The sequence below is a fragment of the Carcharodon carcharias genome, chromosome 4 (genome assembly GCF_017639515.1).
Source record: "Carcharodon carcharias isolate sCarCar2 chromosome 4, sCarCar2.pri, whole genome shotgun sequence".
In the NCBI taxonomy this organism is placed as follows: domain Eukaryota; kingdom Metazoa; phylum Chordata; class Chondrichthyes; order Lamniformes; family Lamnidae; genus Carcharodon; species Carcharodon carcharias.
This window is the reverse complement of record NC_054470.1, coordinates 36,625,321-36,644,682: the sequence shown is the minus strand read 5'-3', so window position 1 is coordinate 36,644,682 and position 19,362 is coordinate 36,625,321. Positions and strand designations below refer to the sequence as shown.

At 40.6% G+C, this 19,362-nt stretch overlaps 1 protein-coding gene across 11 annotated transcripts in view; it reads right to left on the bottom strand.

Moving 5' to 3' along the window:
• Window positions 1–19,362, bottom strand: part of LOC121277249 (aminopeptidase O (putative)) — a 347,848-nt gene that overhangs the window by 30,403 nt on the left and 298,083 nt on the right. For all 11 annotated transcript variants that reach the window (XR_005942838.1, XR_005942839.1, XM_041186479.1 and 8 more), the window contains one exon: window positions 7,641–7,727. Coding sequence is in view for 9 of the 11 variants with exons in the window: in XM_041186479.1 (XP_041042413.1) it covers window positions 7,641–7,727 (87 nt within the window). In the remaining 2 variants the exon portion in view is untranslated. The remainder of the gene's footprint in view (window positions 1–7,640; window positions 7,728–19,362) is intronic.

Here is a 19,362-nt window from a genome sequence, read left to right as displayed (position 1 = left end):
TTTTCATCCTTAGCTATGTTAACACCATTTATAGATTAATTGATGTCCAGTTTTCCTCCAAATAGGCAGCACTTTACATTAAGTTAAATTCCTTCTGCTGCCCCTTTTTGTCCATCTCAATTTGTACTTGGTGAGCTTCTTGTACCCACTAGTTTGGTACCATCTACAAATTTAAGGTATCTGTATCGTGTTTCTGCAGCCAAGTTCAGAATCCAAATAAGAAATGATGGTGGTCCCAGAAATTTTCCTTTGGGTACCATTACTTAGCAATTGTCCCCTTTCCCCACCCCCGGCTTAACTAGCTTAAGAATTGCTTTCTCTTCAACATGTTTCTTGCTCTAAAACTTACCCTGAACTACCTCCCAGCCTTCAACTTATCCATTAGGCTTCCATGTGGGACTTTGCACAATGCTTTTTGAATAATTGAGATATGTTGGACCATCAAAAAGATATAGAAGATGCTTGGGGAAACTATGCAGAAGTTCTTCTAGAGATCTGGCACAGGCCAAAAAGCCTCCTCCTGTCTTGTAAAATTCTATGGTTCTAGTTAAATACACATGTTTACTTCAGATGATCAATGATAATGAAGACAGGTCAATTGTTCTGCAGTTGTCTGCATCTATATTGCCATCCTTTTTGAATCTGAGTACATTAGCTTCTTTCAACTCTTGGCACTGCTCCATTGTTCAGCAACTGGATTTTAATCACAGTTAACCTATGTAGCAAACAAGTAGCTAAAATACCATGTAAAATTATCAAAAATCTAATAGAAGAGTATAGAATACTTGTAATATCCCACCCTTCATTACCATGGCTGATTTTTATGTTGTACAAATCTGTAACTGCCCAGAGATGGAATACTGTAGTTCTGTTTCACAAGGCACAGAGAGAATTCAGCTCTGGCTTCCAAACTAAATATGGTAATAAAATGGTTATGCTACTTTTTTTTAAAAAATTCTTTCATGTGATCTGGGTATTGTTGGCTAGGCCAGCATTTTTTTTTGCCCATCCATAACTGCCTTGAAAAGGTAGTGATGAGCCGCCTTCTTGAACTGCTGCAGTCCAAATGGACTGTGGGTACACCCACAGTGCTGTTAGGGAGGGAGTTCCAGGATTTTGACCCAGCAACAGCGAAGGAACGGCAATATATTTCGAAGTTAGGATGGTGGGTAGCTTGGAGGGGAACTTATAGGTGATGATGTTTCCATGCACCTGCTGCCATTGTTCTTCTAGGTGGTAGAGTTCTTGGGTTTGAAAGGTGATGTTAAAGAAGCATTGGTGAGTTGCTGCAGTTGTAGATGCTACACTGTGCATTGGTGGTGGTGGGAAAAAATGTTTAAGGTGGTGGATAGGGTGCCAATCTGTTGGTTGCTTTGTCCTGTATGATGTTGAGCTTCTTGACTGTTGTTAGAACTGTACTCATCCAGGCAAGTGGAGAGTATTCTATCACATTCCTGACTTGTGCCTTGTAGATGGTGGACAGGCTTTGGGGAGTCAGGAGACGAGTTACTCTCCCAAGAATTCCCAGCCTCAGGCCTGCTCTTGTAGCCACAGTATTTATATGGCTGGTTGAGTTCAGTTTCTGGTCAATGGTAACCTCCAGGATGCTAGTGGATGATTCAGCAATAGTAATGCCATTAAATGTCAAAGGGGGATGATTATATTCTCTCTTGTTGGAGATGGTGATTTCCTGGCACTTGTGTGGCGCGAATGTTACTCGCCACTTATCAGCCCAAGCCCGAATGTTGTCCAGATTTTGCTGCACACGGGCACAGACTGAGGAGTCACGAATGGTGACGAATATTGTGCAATCATCAGTGAACCACTTCTGACCCTATGATAGAGGACAGGTCATTGATGAAGCAGCTGAAGGTGGTTGGGCCTAGGACACTACCCTGAGGAACGCCTGCAGTGATGTCCTAGGATTGAGATGATTGACCTCCAACAACCACAACTACTTTCCTTTGTGCTAGGTATGACTCCAACCAGCAGGGCATTTTCCCTCGATTCCCATTGTCTCCAGTTTTGTTAGGACTCCTTGATGCCAAATGCTGTCTTGATGTCAAGGCCACTCTCACCTCTGAAGTTCAGCTCTTTTTTCTATACTTGAACCAAGGCTGTAATGAGGTCAGAAGCTGAATGGCTCTGGTAGAACCCAAACTGAGCATCGATATAGCCTCTAGTGGGTTTATCCTGTTGGTGGGACAGGACATACCTATGGATGTTAATGGTGGTGTCTGGGACATTATCTGGAAGGTATGATTCCGTGAGTACGACTATGTCAGGCTGTTGCTTGACTAGTTTGTGGGATAGCTCTCCCAATTTTCGCACAAGCCCCCAGATGTTGGTAAGGAGCATTTGGTAGGGTTGACAGGCCTGAGTTTGCTATTGTCATTTCAAGTGTCTAGGTCAATGCTGGGTGATCTGTCTGGAGGTGGTGGCATAGTGGTAATGTCACTGGACTAGTAATCCAAAGGCCCAGGCTGATGCTCTGGTGACACAGGTTCAAATCCCACCACTGCAGCTGGCAGAATTTAAATTCAGGTAATAAATTCTGGAACTAAAAAGCTAGTCTCTGTAATAGTGACCATGAAACCACTGACAGTTATCGTAAAAACCCATCTGGTTCACTTGCCTTTTAGGGAAGGAAATCTGCCATCATTCCCTGGTCTGGCCTATATGTGACTAGATCCACAGCAATGTGGTTGATTCTTAAATGCCTTCTGAAATGGGCTAGCAAGCCACACTCAGTTTTATCACACCACTATTCTACTGGATTAATGATCTAGAGGCATGAGTTCAAATGCCACCATGATAGCTGGAGAATTAAATTAATTGTAAAAATGAAATGAAAGGTTGACTATTGAATTGTTATATAACAAATCTGGTTCACTGACACTCTTTATAGAAGCAAATCTGCTATACCCAAGCAGTCTGGACTATACGTACGACTCCAGGACAATAGCAACGTAACTGACTCTTAACTGCCCTCTGTAAATGGCCTAACAAGCCGCTCAGTTATATACAAGATGGTGGCTCACTACCATCTTCTCAAGGACAATTAAGAATGGGCAATAAATGCTGGCCTTGTGAGTGACACCATCCATGAAAGAACATAAAAAAACAGTGCAACCTAGATAGAAGTGAATGATTATAGCCTATACATGAGGATAGCCTTTATAATATCAAAAGACATGCAAACAAAATTTAAAATAGTAGTTTGGTCGTGCAGAATTTAAGTATTGCTGGAAACAGGAGTTTTATTGTCGAAGATTTTCATCTTGCACTCATCAGGACCATTAGCAAGAATACCGAATGTAAAGGGAACAACAATTTATACCTTATGAGAATCTGCAATGTTTCGTGGTCATCAGACTTTTAATTCCAGTTTTTTTAATTCAAATTTCACCATCTGGCATGGCGGGATTTGAACCTGGGTCTCCAGAGCATTGACCTGGATCTCTGGACCACTAGTCCAGTGACAATATCACTATGTCACCACCACCCTTATAAGGATATTAGGACAAAAGACCAAAGACTGTTTCAGAGGTAAGTTTTAAGAAGCAATTTAAAGGAGGAGAGCGAAACAGACAGGTTTAGAGAGGGAATTCCAGAGCTGAGGCCTAGGCAGCTGAAGGCACCATCACCAATGAAAGAGCAGTTAAAACAGGGATGGGCAAGAGGTCAGAATTGGAGGGCTGTAGGAAGTTACAGAGATAAGGAAGGGTGAGACCATGGAGGGATTTGAAAACAAGAATGAAAATTTCAAAATCTAGGCGTTGCCAGACTGGCAACAGTGAGCACAGGTGAATGGGACTCGGTGCAAATTAGGATATGGACAGTAGAATTTGAATGAATTCGAGTTTATGCAGGGTGGAAAATGGGAAGTTACTGCAAATAAATAACCAATTGCAGCTAAATAAATGACCAAATGGTATAGTGCAGTAATCAAAAAAAGCCATTTATATCACTGTTTTTGCAATGCAATGAAAATTGATCTTTCAAAAGTGGTATCATAAATTTATGCTGATTTATTCTCAGGAAGAAAATAGTAGCATCTCTCTAGGCAAGGATAGATTAGATAAAATATTTTTCAGAATTAAGCCTAAGCTTCAGAGTGAATGAATTTACCTTTGTGAATTAGATTCTTTAGTTATTAAGAGTGCTAAGTGTAACTACCTACTCCTGTTTTGTGCCTGTATTAGAAGAAAAATTATTTTGTCAACTGTCTCACAGAGGAATTGTTCATAGACTGTTTTAAAATGAGCTCATATCAGACATAAATCTTTCATGTCAATAATATTTACCCAATAAATATTAAAGCAGCCAGATGTCTTATTCCAGACAGTACATTCTTACTGGCATTCTACTGAGTGATCCTCAAAATGCTGTGTTGTAATATTTTAAAATCTGTGCCAGTGTTCCTTTGATTACAACTGTTTTTTAAAAAACTTACGACTGTCAGGGTGGTCCCTAAGGTCTGGCAATTTTCCTCTCAATTTGAGCATGTCAAAAGGCCGATCTACATAATAAGTGCCAATATAGGGAGTTCTCATGTAGGAAAACATTCTGGTTCCAAAAGACATTTCATTCCATAAACATTTATCAGGCAGCAAGATGCCCTTTGTTAGGACCCCCGTGGGGAAACCAAACACAGCAATAATCAAATTTACTGAATGGCCCCCAAATGAAGAAACTACCAACAAGATTCCACTTTTGTAGCTTTTGCTTTAACACAAATCAGAACCAACGTAAATTAAACATGAATTAACAGGCAAATAATATTTCAAACGAAGAGGTAAATTTCACTTTAAATAGTTGATACAACAAAGATACATATTCCACAACCACAAGTACCCACATCACTCCCTGCACAAATGTGGCATGACGTTCAATCTCTCAGTCTTTCCAACTCAATCGGTTCAGCCCTCGAGTTGCATTCAAAGGCAGATGTATTCCATCCGAGGTCCCTGGATATGGTTAGCACCCAGCACGCCACACATCTACCAGCCCTTCTCACTTGGGTTACGTCAGTGCTGATGATGTAGCTTTCCAGGGTTCCTTTTCAACCAACTAAACAACAACACCCAATTCACAATCTGGTCCTCTGATACAAACTTTCACGCCTTTCGCTTGGCTGAGCTATTCACGCCACTTTTTAGGATTCAGTCCCTTCTAGCTCACTTGTACATTGTTCCCCAAAGAGCTTCTGGAATTCTATTTTCCTTTTTACTGCCAAACAAAAAAAAACAATATTTTTGTAGAGCTTTGCTGGCTACTCATCATCACACAAATTTAGTGATCTTTCTGTCTCTGTCTGCCTTGTCTTTGTGTCTGCATCTGTGTGCTGATTGCCTTTACTCTCCAGTTCTCCTTTTGTGTCTGGCCGCCCGACTTCTGTCTTATTTCCTTCCTGTTGGTACTGGTTCCAGGTCAAGGTTCATCACATCACAATGGGCCAATATTTCTTATTAACAAATAAAATTACAATTGTTCCCTTTAAAATTGATGCAAACTTTAAGCCCTTTTCAAACTTCTTCAAAACATTTACAGATTCCAAGGACATTTAAAAGAAATTACCAATTTTCCTGCTTCCAGATCAAAGGTCATCACACCTTTACATCCCCAGCTTTCACATGCAAGTGCCAATTCACTCATACCTTTACATGTATTTATCCAAAAGAATCCTCCCATCTAATGTAACTGAGTGCTGCAGGGCGTTATCGTGCTCTCTATGAAACGCAGAACAATTGGAAATTTTTCCATATCATCTTAACAACTGCAACTTCTTACATCTCATACTCTTCTTAAAGTGGAAGATGGCCCATACTAACCATAGAACCACACCCGCACACTGATTACCTACGAAGGAAATGCTCAGAATATAGGTCATATTTGATATGTCAGAGGAGAAAAAGTAGGAGGGAAGTTGTCAGTCAGTTCAGGGCCAAATTTCATTGCTTGTCCTTTTCATCCTATTCTCTCATTAACTAACTACTAGCAAAGAATATACTGAAGTATACTGAAGCCTTTTACCATCTTGCCCATTCTTCTGAAATCACTATGTCAGGGCTCTTACCAGAATACTATCATAGTTTGTCTTCCTCCTTTTGATCACTGGATCCCCCAAGTCAGCACCTCAGTACACGCAGTTTAATCGAGTCGCATGGAATGTGAACAGAAGAGTGAGGTTTGATTGGTGCCTCATGTTGACAAAAGCAATAGCAAGACTTTAGGTGCCAATTGGTATGTTTCTATGCTGCAAATTCTATAATTCCATACGATCCAAATATAGGACTTTTTATTTTTATAGGAGAAAATTTGAAGTCTGAAAGGATAAATTAACTTCTCGTATTCTGCTTCAAGATTAACTAATTGTCTTAGCTTGCATGAAATGGGCTAGTGTTTTATGTTTTCCACCTTCCAACTTAATAAGACATGTAACAAAAATGTTATGGGTAAATAACAACAGTGAATGAGCATCAAAAAAAAAATCCCTTTATAGTAAAGTGCTTTAAAATGTCCTATGGACATGAAAGGATGTTATATAAATGCAAGTTCATTCTTTCCTTGCACAAATACCAATCTATAACATTACTGCAAAAATAAAGTAATTGTGAGCCCTGGGCTACGCAAACAAAAACCAATCCAAGCTGATCAAAGGCTGTGGTCCACCAGTAGGTAAATGTGATGCAACCATAGAACAGAAACTAAGTTTATTTAAAACCTAACTCTTTGACCAAGCTTTTGGTCATCTGCCCTATTATCTCCTTACGTAGCTTAGTGTCATTTTTTTAAAATAACAGTCCTGTGAAGCATCTTAGGACATTTTATTGTATTAAAGATGCTATATAAATACAAAGGAGTTAAGTCCCCAGAAAGCTCCTTGCTGGTTGACCCTATAGGCAGAAAAGGGGTAAATTAAATGGAGGATTGGCAACTGCTTTGCACAAATGCCCATTCATTTGCAGTGTCTAGTCCTTCAGAACACACCCAGCAGTATGGTGTTGACAACTGTTTCTGTCACAGCTTCACTTCGAAGGGCACTTACGTTGTTTGGACTACATGGCTGATCATCATATCCAGCTTTTGAGTTCCCACACTCAATTAAATAAAAGCATTTTGAACACACTTTCAGCCAGTTAGAAGTCAACCTTTCCAATGTGTGTCCCATCACCGAAATGGCCATTGTGTATTGGCAGAGGAAGATAACTGGTAAACAAAATCCTGACTTTACAAAACTATATTTTTCAAGATGATATACAATCATAAAAACATAAGTGAAATGTGAAAAACAGAAAATGGAGAGGAAGATAGAATGGAAGAAATGAAAGACAGGATGAACAAAACTGTTGGCAATTTTAAAATTTGATTGTTTTCTAAATGTAATATAGTATTAGGTTACGAATATAGTAATAGATAAGCTTGACAGTTAATTAGCTTTAATGGAGTATTAATAGTGTTTGTTTCAATACCACAGCATGTGAGGTGGAAATGCTTTGAAAACAAAATCCCAGAGGGAGGGTCAAATCCTTAAAACTGCTGGCTGTTTTTTGAAATTTAAAATTCAACAAGATATTTATCTGCAAAAAGATTTATTTTTGTATTATTTCTTATTTAGATATATTTAAACAGGGTACCTGATGCTGTTCCAGAAAATTTATCAAGTCCCCATATGCCACTGTGTATTTATGTTTAATGACCAGCTCACACCAGCGATGGCGCACCTGCAACACAATCCAAGATTTTATATAAATTAGGTGAGGCTAATCAAAGATTTATCAGAAAACATATACAATTAGAGTTTTACAAAACATGATTCACATTTGATTTCAGCAGCTGGAAGCAATGATCATATAACACTTGACTATAAGATGTTCATTTCAGCCTCAAGATTAATTCGTCTTTGCCAAAATTCTGAAAAAGTTTTAATAATGAACAAAAGAAAACTGGTGCAGGATTGCATTTCTGTTGTCCAACATTGCTGCTTTATTTCACACTGCACTGCACATATACACATCAACCAGCAGTTAAGGGATACTGCATTAGCTCCTTTGGAAAATAAATTTTTGCAAAAACAAGATGTTCACAACTGAAAACGTCAAATACCTACACTAAAGAAGTAGCTAGCAGCTGATTACAAGTATTAAAGTCTTCACTGAAGGCTCTGTTCATTTACTAGTTTAACAAATTGTCGCGACGTAATATAATCAACAAATAATATGTTTCAGCTTTCCAACAGTCTAGTCACTGATTTTGAACTTAGTTTACATCTATTCATTTAAGCTTATTTTAGCTACTGTTTAATTGGATTCTAGTCAATGGGAATGATTTTATAAATCAAAAATTGCCAGCAAGAACCCAATATTTAGTGTAATTTTTCCAAGAGTATCTTTTTTAAAAGTCTATTTTTTTTTGATTTCCCTCCTTTCTCATTTTCTTAAATTCCTCTTTCAAGATAGAGAATTAAAGGTTTTATACAGTCAAATTGTACACCTATACCAGCCAGTCATGGACTAAAGTCTGTCATTTAGTTACATCCTCATCTTCCCTTGTGGTGCTTTTGTTTCTATTAAAACCAATTACTCTCTCACACCCTGGTCACTATCCCACCATCCTAGAATGCAAAGTTAACCTCTGGTTTCTATTCTCCATTAGAAATTTTCTTCTTAAACCTCTCTCCTGAACTTCCTCCACTCTCACCTCTAACAACAAATGCCAGGAGCTCATGAGTTTCGTTTGGCAGACTTTTCCATGCCTGTTGGTATCAGGCGTGTTTGGCAGCGTGAGTGGACAATATGGCAAGAAGGCCAAAAATCAGTTTCACGACAACGTGAAACCAGTATGCAATCGCTCGCTCTGCTTGTCAACGATGGGCCGCATTTCCCGCCATCGGATGTCGGGAACCTCATTGTAATACATCTGTACATCATTATAAGCCCAGCGAGCCACAATCAGCGCCCCCATGCTGGATCATCCAAGCACAATCATGCCAACATGCTTCACAACAGCATATACAAGGCATGCATTTAGCAGGACTTCATGGTTTGTTTGCCTACCTTGCTTCGGGCAGCACTCACAGTGATCAGCACCAGGCTTCACAGGCAGCACCTCATCACTTTTAGGGGGGCTGATGGGCAGGTCTCTACCAGGCTAGCCATAAGGTGGGGGTGGCTTTTTAACAACTACAGAGCTAGGGCTTGCTTCAGGAAGGGGGAAGAAGTGGCCTCTGGCAAGGGAACAGGCTGCAGAGTGAGGGCTGTACTGGAGAAAGGGGGTATCCCAGCATGCGTGTGGGGGCACAAGTTGATCTGTGCAAATGGCCTCTAAATGGTGAGGACTAATGAGGAGAAGATGGGGCCAGGTAGGGATGTGAGGGAGTGTGTGAGAATGAGAGTGGTGACGTCTCGTGAGCTGGCAGTCAGCAAGATGCCAATGAACGTGTGATGGGCATGACTGCGTGAGGTTAGAGTGATGAAACGGCAGCACAGATGAGATTATTAATCCTCTTTCCGGATTGGATGGGTACAAGCATGGGTAGAGGTAGCAATTCGAAGTGTCGAGTCAAGACAGGACAGCAAAATAATATGAGAAATGAGGGTCAGAGAATGGCAGGAAGGGACAGAGAGAAAAAAACCTAAGAATATATCAACAGTCAACTCTAGATGTTACAAAGGTAACAAAAAAGACAAAACTGAGGGCTCTTTATCTGAATGCACGTAACATTTATGACAAAGTAGATTGCCCACATTGAAGTAAATAAATATGATCTGATAGCAATTACAGAGCCATGGCTGCAGGACGACAAAAATTGGGTTCTTAATATTGAAGGGTACATGACATTCAAGAAGAAAAGAAAGCTAGGTAAAGGTGGAGGGGCAGCATTGTTAATCAAAGAAGGGCATTGGTGCAATAGTTAGAGGTAACCCTGGTTCAGGAGATCAGGATGTAGAATCGGTTTGGGTGGAGATTAGGAATAGTAGGGAAAAAAAGTCATTCGTTGGAGTGGTCCTCAAGCCCCCTAACAGTAGCCATAGTGTAGGACAAAGTATTCAAGAGAACATATTGTATGCTTGTGATAAAGGGATGGCAATAATCATGGGTGATTTTAATCTATACATGGAAAAATCAGATTGGTAGGATAACGTGGATGAGGAGTTCTTAGAGTGTTTTCAAGATAGTTTCTTACAGCAGCATGTTCTGGAACCAACCAGACAGCAGGCCATAATAGACTTGGTATTGTGTAACGTGACAGGATTAATCAATGACCTCAGAATAAAGGCACCCTTAGGTATCAGCGACCACAATATGATTGAATTTTACATCCAGCTGGAAAGGGAGAAGAGTGGGTCTAAGACTAGTATCTTAAACTTAAATAAGGGCAACTACGTGGAGATGAAAGCTGAGCTAGCTGAAATGAATTGGGAAAGTAGGGTAGAGGATAGATCAATAGAGAATCAGTGGCGGACATTTAAGGGGATGTTTCAGATTATTCAGAATAAGTACATTCCTACTATAAAGAAAAATTCTAAGGGAAGGACCCACCATCCGTAGTTAACTATATATGTTAAGGAAAGCATCAAGCTTAAGGAAAAATCATACAACTCCGCAAAGATGAGTAGCAGGGCAGATGATTGTACAGGATATAAAGAATGGCAGAGAATTACTAAAAGGTTAATCAGGAGAAAGAAATTAGAGTACGAGAGGAAGCTAGCTAGAAATGTAAAAATGGATAGCAAGTGCTTCTGCAGGTATTTAAAAAAGAAAAGAGTAAGTAAAGTGAGTGTTGGTCCTCTAGAGAGTGACAGTGGGGAGTTAATAGTGGATAAGAAGGAAATGGCAGAAGAAATGAACAAATATTTTGCTTCTGTGTTCACTATAGAGGATACAAAAAACATTCCAGTAATAGCGGCAAATCAGGAGGTGAACGGGAGAAAGGAACTTGGTGAAATTGAAATGGCTGGGGCAATGGTAGTGAGCAAATTGATGGAGCTGCTGGCTAGCAAGTCTCCTGGTCCTGATGGACTACATCCTAGGGTCTTAAAAGAGGTGGCTAATGAGGTAGTCGATGCCCTGGTGTTCATTTTCCAAAATTCACTAGATTCTGGAAAGGTTCCATCAGATTGAAAAGTAGCAAATATAAGGGAGGGAGAAGGGTGGGAGGCAGAAAACAGGAAACTATAGGCCAGTAAGTGTGACGTCTGTCATGGGGAAGTTATTAGAATCGATCATTAAGGAGCTTATAGCTAGCCACTTAAAAGGGCTCAATGCAATAGGGAAGAGTCAGCATGGTTTTGTGAAAGGAAAATCATGTTTAACCAATTTACTGGAGTTTTTTGAAGGAGTAACATGCACAGTGGATAAAGGGGAGCCTGTAGACGTACTGTAATTGGATTTCCAGAAGGCATTTGATAAGGTGCCACATGAAAGATTATTACAGAAAACAAAAGCGCATGGTGTAGGACGTAACATACTAGCAAGGATAAAAGATTGGTTGGCTGGCAGAAAGCAGAGTATATAAATGGGTCTTTTTCTGATTGGCAGGATGTGACGATGGAGTCCCACAGGGGTCTGTACTGGGGCTTCAACTTTTTTTGACTTACATCAATGACTTAGACGAGGGTAGTAAAGACATGGTAGCTAAATTTGCAAACAAAATAAAGATAGGTAGGAAAGCATGTTGTGAAGATAACATAAGGAGGTTGCAAATGGATATAGATAGGTTGAGTGAATGGGCAAAGATCTGCAAATGTAGTTAAAGTGGGAAAATGTGAAGTTTTTCACTTTGGCAGGAAGAACAAAAAAGCAGAGTATTACTTAAATAGAGAACAGCTGCATAATTCTGAGGTGCAGAGGGACCTAAGTGTTCTAGTACATGACTCACAAAATGTTAGCATGCAGGTGCAGCAAGTAATTAAGGCGGCTAATGGAATGCTATCCTTTATTATGAGAGGGATTGAACATAAAAGTAAGGATGTTATGCTTCAGTTATACAGGGCATTGGTGAGACTGCACCTCGAATACTGTGTGCAGTTTTGGTCTACTTATTTAAGGAAGGATGTAAATGCATTGGAGGCGGTTCAAAGAAGCTTTACAAGATTGATACCTGGAATGAGTGGGTTGTCTTATGAGGAGAGGTTGGACAGGCTGGGCTTATTTCCACTGGAGTTTAGAAGAGTGAGGAGTGATTTGATTGAAGTATACAAGATCCTGAACGGCCTTGACAAGGTGGACATCAAAACGATGTTTCCTCTGATGGGTGAATTCACAAGTGGGGGGCGCTGTTTTAAAATTAGGGGTCGCCCTTTTAAGACGAAGATGAGGAGAATTTTTTTCTCTGAGGGTTGTGCAACTTTGAAATTCTCTGCCTCAGAAGGTGGTGGAGGTGCAGTCATTGAATATTTTTAAGGCAGAGGTAGATAGATTCTTGTTAGGCAAGGGAATCAAAAGTTATCGGGGTTGATGGGAATGTGGAAATCAAAACATAAGATCATCGCCATGATTTTATTAAATGGCGGAGCAGGCTTGAGGGGCGAATAGTCTACTCCTGTTCCTATTTCTTATGTTTTGTTCTCTTCTGTGCAGCATTGGCACTGATCACCACTGCCATTGCCAACCAAGCTGGAGTGGTGAGATTGCTAGACCTCCTGCAGCCAAAGTGGGCTCCTGCGGCCAGAGTGGGGGTAGCAGACATCACAGCAGGTATCCAAAAGGCAGGTATCTTAAATAAGGAGACCAAAACTGCACACAGTATTCCAGGTGCTTGAGAGACGCATCATTAAACTGGGAAGGGGCGGTGGGTGGGGTGGGGTGCAGTCTTCTTGCCTTTCGGGACCTGTCTTCTGAGCAGCAGGCCTGGGCTGGAAGCACTGAGAGGTGTGCGCATGGCTGCACTTTAAATATGGCACCCAATATGAAGAAGCGGTGAAGTGACAGCGTGGTGGACACGAGAGTCTGCCCGCCATCAAAACGGTGTGTTTCCTGAGAATGCATGATTAAAGAGGTGGGATTTGGACAATACGGCATGAAAAGCTGCCATTGCAGCCAGCAGGTAAAACGTTTTTTTCCCCGCCTGCTACTGCACTTAGTGCAAATCTGGGTGATTAATTGAGACCATTCATTCAACTGCCTCTTATGCCTCTTTCCCTTCACCTAGTCCATTGGGCCAAACTTCCCCTGAGGCAACAAGGCAAAGTAAATTCAACATCTCATTGACATGAATGATATCCATGGCTTCTTCGTTGTTACAAAAACCATTTATGGCCCAAGAACTTAATTACCAACTTCTCGGAGAACGGGGAAGATCTGATCAAGGAAAGGGAAGCTGTCAATTCCTGTTGGAGGGAGCATTTTGAAGACATTTTCAATCAAGAATTAATTGTTGACAAATGTGTTTTCAACTCCATTTCACAACACCCAGTTAGGAACGAGCTCAGAACTCGGCCTATACCTTTGGAGGTGATGAAAGCCATCACACAAATGAGGAAAGAAAAGCAGAAGGAGGTAATGGAATCCCCGCTGAAATGTTTAAGCACAAAGGACAGGAATTAACATTACAGCTCCATGCCCTCATCCTACCAATCTGGAATGAAGAAGTAGTCCCGAATGATCTTAAGTATGCCATGATTGTGGCAATCTTCAAAAAAGGGGACAAATCCAACGTGGAAATTACAGAGGCATCTCCCTGCTTTCCATTGCAGGAAACATCACGACAAGAACCATTCTGAATCAACTTATTACACTTGCTGATCTCCCCGAATCTCAAGATAAAAGCATAATATTGCAGATACTGGAAATCTGAAACAAAAACAGAAAATGCTGGAAAAACTCAGCAGGTCTGGCAGTATCTGTGGGGAGAGAAACAGAGTTAACGTTTCAAGTCCATATGACTCTTCTTCAGAACTAAAGAGAAGTGGAAATATGATGGATTTTGTTCTGTTTAAGAGGGGGTAGAGCAGGTCGCGCAAGATAGGTAGTCAGAGATAGGTGACAGCTAAGGAGAGAATGACAAAATGTCATGGACACAAGACAAAGAGAGTGTTAATGGTAGTAATAAAGTGTAAAGAAGGTGCTGATGGTGGCATAAAGGTACAATAGCAGAAGATATTGATAGCAGAATAGGAGGCAGTGCTTTGTGAAAGCACTACGTAGAAACACATGACGGATGGCCCTGTGGGGGGAGGGCATTTCAGAAAAAGGATTTAAAAAATGAAAATAATAAAATAAAATTGTAAAAATTAAAAATAACTAAATAAGTAAAAATTGGATTTAAAAAGGGGTTCAAGATGGAGGAGAGTTCATGGTCTGAAGTTGTTGAATTCAATGTTAATTCCAGAAGGGTGTAAAGTGCTAATCGGAAGATGAGGTGCTGCTTCTCCAGTTTGTGTTGGGCTTCACTGGAACATTGCAGCCGAGGCCAAGGATGGACATGTGGGCATGAGAGCAAGACGGTGTGCTAAAATGGCAAGCGACAGGAAGGTCTGGTTCATACTTGTGGACTGAGCGAAGATGTTCCGCAAAGTGGCCACATTTCTGCTTCTCTTTAACTCTGAAGAAGAGTCAAATGGACTTGAAATGTTAACTCTGTTGCTTTCTCCACAGATGCTGCCAGACCTGCTGAGTCTTTCCAACATTTTTGTTTTTATCCCCGAATCTCAATGTGGGTTTAGGCCATCAAGGTGCACAGCCAACATGACATTTACAGCTTGCCAACTACAAGAAAAGTGTCGCGAGACCAAAATCAATCTTCAGACTCACCTCCTGCTCCCTCAACTCTATTCCTACTAAACCGTTGACCACTTAACTTCCCTTCCTGGCCCCTATTTAATGGTTCACAGATACTGTCATCATCCCTTCAAATCAGTCATCATCATGTCTATCTTCAAAAAACCAACCCTTGTCCACGCCCCTTCACCATCCTAGCAAACCACCATCCCATCTCCAACCTCCCTTTCATTTCCAAAGTCTTTGAATGAGTATCACCTCCCAAATCCACATCCATCTTTTCTGGAACTCCATGTTTGGTTTCCTCCCTTGCCACATATTAGATAATGCCACACAGGCACATTTGTGTAATTAATAAGGCTTAAGTCATCAAATTGTATTGTAAATAAGCTTAGTGATGAAAAAAAGTCTTCATTTATATGTATTATTGGGGTAATTCATGAATTTTGGGAAACGTTGTTATAAAGTCTTAAAGTTGGTTTCTCTTTAAGTGTCAAATACTGCGATGTAGCTTTCAGAAAAAATTATGGTAAGGAAGGTGGTCAGAGAACCAGGTGTCCCAAGGCCTCCTGTCAAAAACAGGTTACAGAAGAGACACCAAGGCTGCAAAGCTGATTGGCTCAATATATTGTGTGGAAGCGAAGAACACTTTTCCCTTTGGTCAAGAGTTGCAAATGTTTGCTTAGAAGTTGTTAGTTGTGTTGCAGGTGCACTTACTTAGGCCAAATGAGGCAAAACTACCTGCAAAAATCCAGTATTAGGGCTAAAAGTAATTGTCTTATGAGAATGTCTTTGTTAGGAAGCTGCTTTCAGCTTTAGAGAGACTGACAGTCGTGTTGAACTTGTGTATCGTGCCATACCCCGACTACTGGAAAATAAATGGAATTTTTGTTCAATAAACCTTCATAGTTAGCATTCTAAATTAGTGATTGAACCTTTTTGCTAATAAGGCTATTCCTCAATCAGAATTTTCTTACTCTGCAGTTTACTATAGAGTCCAAATCCCAATACACAGTACCAAGGCAGCTCTTATCAAAATCATAAATGACAGCCTAAGTAACTATGATAAAGGTAAACTATCCCTCCTCACCCTTCACAATCTTTATGCAGCTTTTGACATGGATGATGACGCCATCGTCCTTCATCATCAACAACTCTCCTCCATCATCTGGCCAAGTAGGACTGCCCTTGCCTGGTTATATTCTTATCTATCCAGTCATAACCAGGAATGGTCTGCAATGGCTTCTCTTCCCACTCCCCTACTCTTACCGCTAGTGTTCCCCCAAGGATTTATCCTGCTGCCTATACCTTAACTCACACCAAATCCCATTCACCCCCCACTCCTGTGCTCGTTGACTTACACCGCTTCCTCGTCCAGCAAAGTCAACTTTAAAATTCTCATCTTTGTTTTCAAATCCCTCCTTGGCCTCATTTTTCCCACCTCTGTAACCTCCTGCAGCTCTACAACCCTCCAAGATCTCTGCACTCCTCGAATTCTGACCTTGTGAACATTCCCAATTTTAATCGTTCCTTCAGTAGCAACAGTGCTTTCACCTGCCTAGGCCCTAAACTCTAGAATGCTTTCCCTAAATTTCTCCTTTTAGGTGCTCCTTAAAACCTACCTCTTAATTTCTTATGTGGCTTGGTGCCAAATTTTGTTTGTTATTGCTCCTGTGAAATGTCTTAGGACATTTTACTACCTTAAGGGCACGATATAAGTGCAAGCTGGTGTTGTTGTTGTCAATTGTACAAGTTGTCCAAAATTCAAATGGTGAGAGTTAAGCCAGCCAGCTCAGTTGCAACCACTCAAAGTGATTTGATCTGAAGTAGATGATCCTAGTGAAATAGATAATCCTGTCACTGATGGGTCTCATCAACTTGACATTCCAAGAGCTGACATTGCCATGCTGCGGGAGGATCAACTCAACCATGCCACTCTTAAGTATGAAGATGCATAAGCTCTGGAAAAGTTGTACCCAAACATAGATTTTAAGTTGTTCAAAGACTTGGGGCTGAATTTTGCCCTTGACGGGCAGGTGGGTCAGACTGACTCGGCGGCAGGTGGGCAGCTGATCGCACTGCCAAACTGGGCCCTGCCGCCATTTTACATGGGCTAACAATTAAGGCCTACCCAGCGTGATGCCTGACAGGAAGCGCTCTGCACTTCCTTTGCGGGCGGGAGGGGGAATTCCCCAACTGTGAAAGTGCGCTCTTTCGTGCGCATGCGCACGAAAGAGCGCACATCTCCCTGAGGCTAAGTGGTGCCTCAGGGAGATCGCTGAAAGACTGTGAAAGACTAAAAATAGAACAATAAATAAATCATTAACATGTCCCCCTTATGTGAAAATGTCACATGAGATGGTACATGTTAATGAAGTACACAAAAACTTTATTAAACATTGAAAGTTAACAGAATGATACTAAAAGGTAGGGTTTTGACCGCACATAAAATACTGTATTTAGTTTCGGTCACCGAAGCATAAGCAAGATTCTCTAATTTCTCTTTATTTGCCCAACAAATTACAATTATAAAGCAGCTTAACATAGAAAAGAGCAATGGGAATGATTCCAAAGTGTAAAATGGATAAGCTCTAATAAAAGATTAGAGGTTGAACTTTACTGCCTAAGAGAAGGCAGCGAAGGGAAGACCTTCTTAAAAATTGTGTCAGTAATGCAAATGTGGGTTATTATTTCAAAATGTACCAAGAGAGCAGACCGAGAGGACGTATATGTAAATATGTAAAAAAGAAACTTGAAACTTCAGGAAAAACTAATAAATGTTTGGAAAAGTCCATCAAGGAAGGCAACAGGTTCAAAAATCTTGTGCTTATTTAAAACACAATTAGATGCTATGGTGAGAAAGCTAATGTACTAGAGGGGTGAGCTTTCCTAACAGAACAGCCTTCTCTTATCTCTAAACTTCTGTGCAGCACCTTTGAAGTTTACTGACACTAAATCATCATGCAGCAACCTTATTAACCGACATGCAACAATATTTCATAGATAAAAAGAAAAAAAAAATCAGCCAATGTTGGTAATCAAACAATGAAACTACAATCACACATAATAAGTTGATTAGCAGCAAAATGATTTTTGAAAGTTTATTCCTCCCTCCTTTCTTGTATTTTTATTCTCTTGCCAAAATCTGTACTGTGAGCAAAAGAAAATATGTCACATCTAGAGAGATATTTGAAAAACAGAATGGCTCAACATTTACTCTAACTTTTCACCACCACTTTTGCAAGGGCAATGAGCGATGTGCAATAAATGCTGGCATTGCAAGTAATGCCCCCATCACATGAACAAATAAAAAAAAACCTTTTCATTACATCCAAATGCAAGCTGCTGGCACTCAGCTCACACACAAGGGTGTTGGGGAAAACTCATCAAACTGAGTGAACCAGTTGGTTGATCAAAAGGATTACTTTAGAATTTTGAGGCAAGGGGACTTCTATAAGAACAATTGAGGGCCACCAGTGGGGAAATTGTTCAAAAAAGATGCAAGGGGCAGTCAGAACATGAAGCAAGACGGAAATTAATTATGATAAACATGCATACTGCATGAATGGCGTTGAAATGGCTAAGGATGAAGCTGAAGCAGACCTAGGATTCTTACTAGACTCAATGCTTAACATATACAACAGCAATCAACAAACCCAGACAAATGTGAAAGTACATTGACAGGCACAGTATTTAAATGCAGAAGATCTTCATTTGTCATGAAATTGAAATTTACATAAATTTATCAGATTCAAACACTCAATAAAAAGCTTTTCATTCAAAGAATTTTTTTATTCATTCATGGGATGTGGACATGGCTGACAAGGCCAGCAGTTATTGCCCTCGAGAAGGTGATGGTGAGCTGCCTTCTTGAGCGGCTGCAGTTCATGTGTTGTAGTTACACCCACAGTCCTTTTCAGGACCGAGTTCCAGGATTTTGAACCAGCGATAATAAAGGAGAGGCGATATGTTTCCAAGTCAGGATGGTGAATGGCTTGGAAGGGAACTTGCATGTGGTGGCGTGTCCATGTGTCTGCTGCCCTTGTCCTTCTAGATGACAGCAGTCATGGGTTTGGAAGGTGCTATCTAAGGAGCCTTGGTGAGTTTCTGCAGTGCATCTTGTAGATGGTACGGACTGCTGTGCGTTGGTGGTGGAGGGAGTGAATGTTTGTGGAAGGGGTGCCAATCAAGCAAGCTGCTTTGTCCTGGATGGTGTCAAGCTTCTTGAGTGTTGTGGGAGCTGCACTCATCCATGCAAATGAAGAATATTCCCCCACACTCCTGACCTTCACCATGTAGATGGTATAGAGGCTTTGGGGAGTCACGAAGTGAGTTACTCGCTGCAAGATTCCTAGCCTCTGACCTGCTCTTGTAGCCACAGTATTTATATAGCTAGTCCAGTTCAGTTTCTGGTCCACTATAAACTCCCTCAATGAATTTATGTTTATGATACCTTAATATTAATTGATTTTTGTCTTTAATATCTAATTTAACTATAAGCTGAAAACCTCTGGTCTTTCACCAAGTATTTTGAAGAAAATTTGGTAGCATGGATTACATTATGCTCTGAAGAAGAGTCACATGGACTCCAAACGTTATATCTGTTGCTCTCGCTCCATAGATGCTGCAAACCTGCTG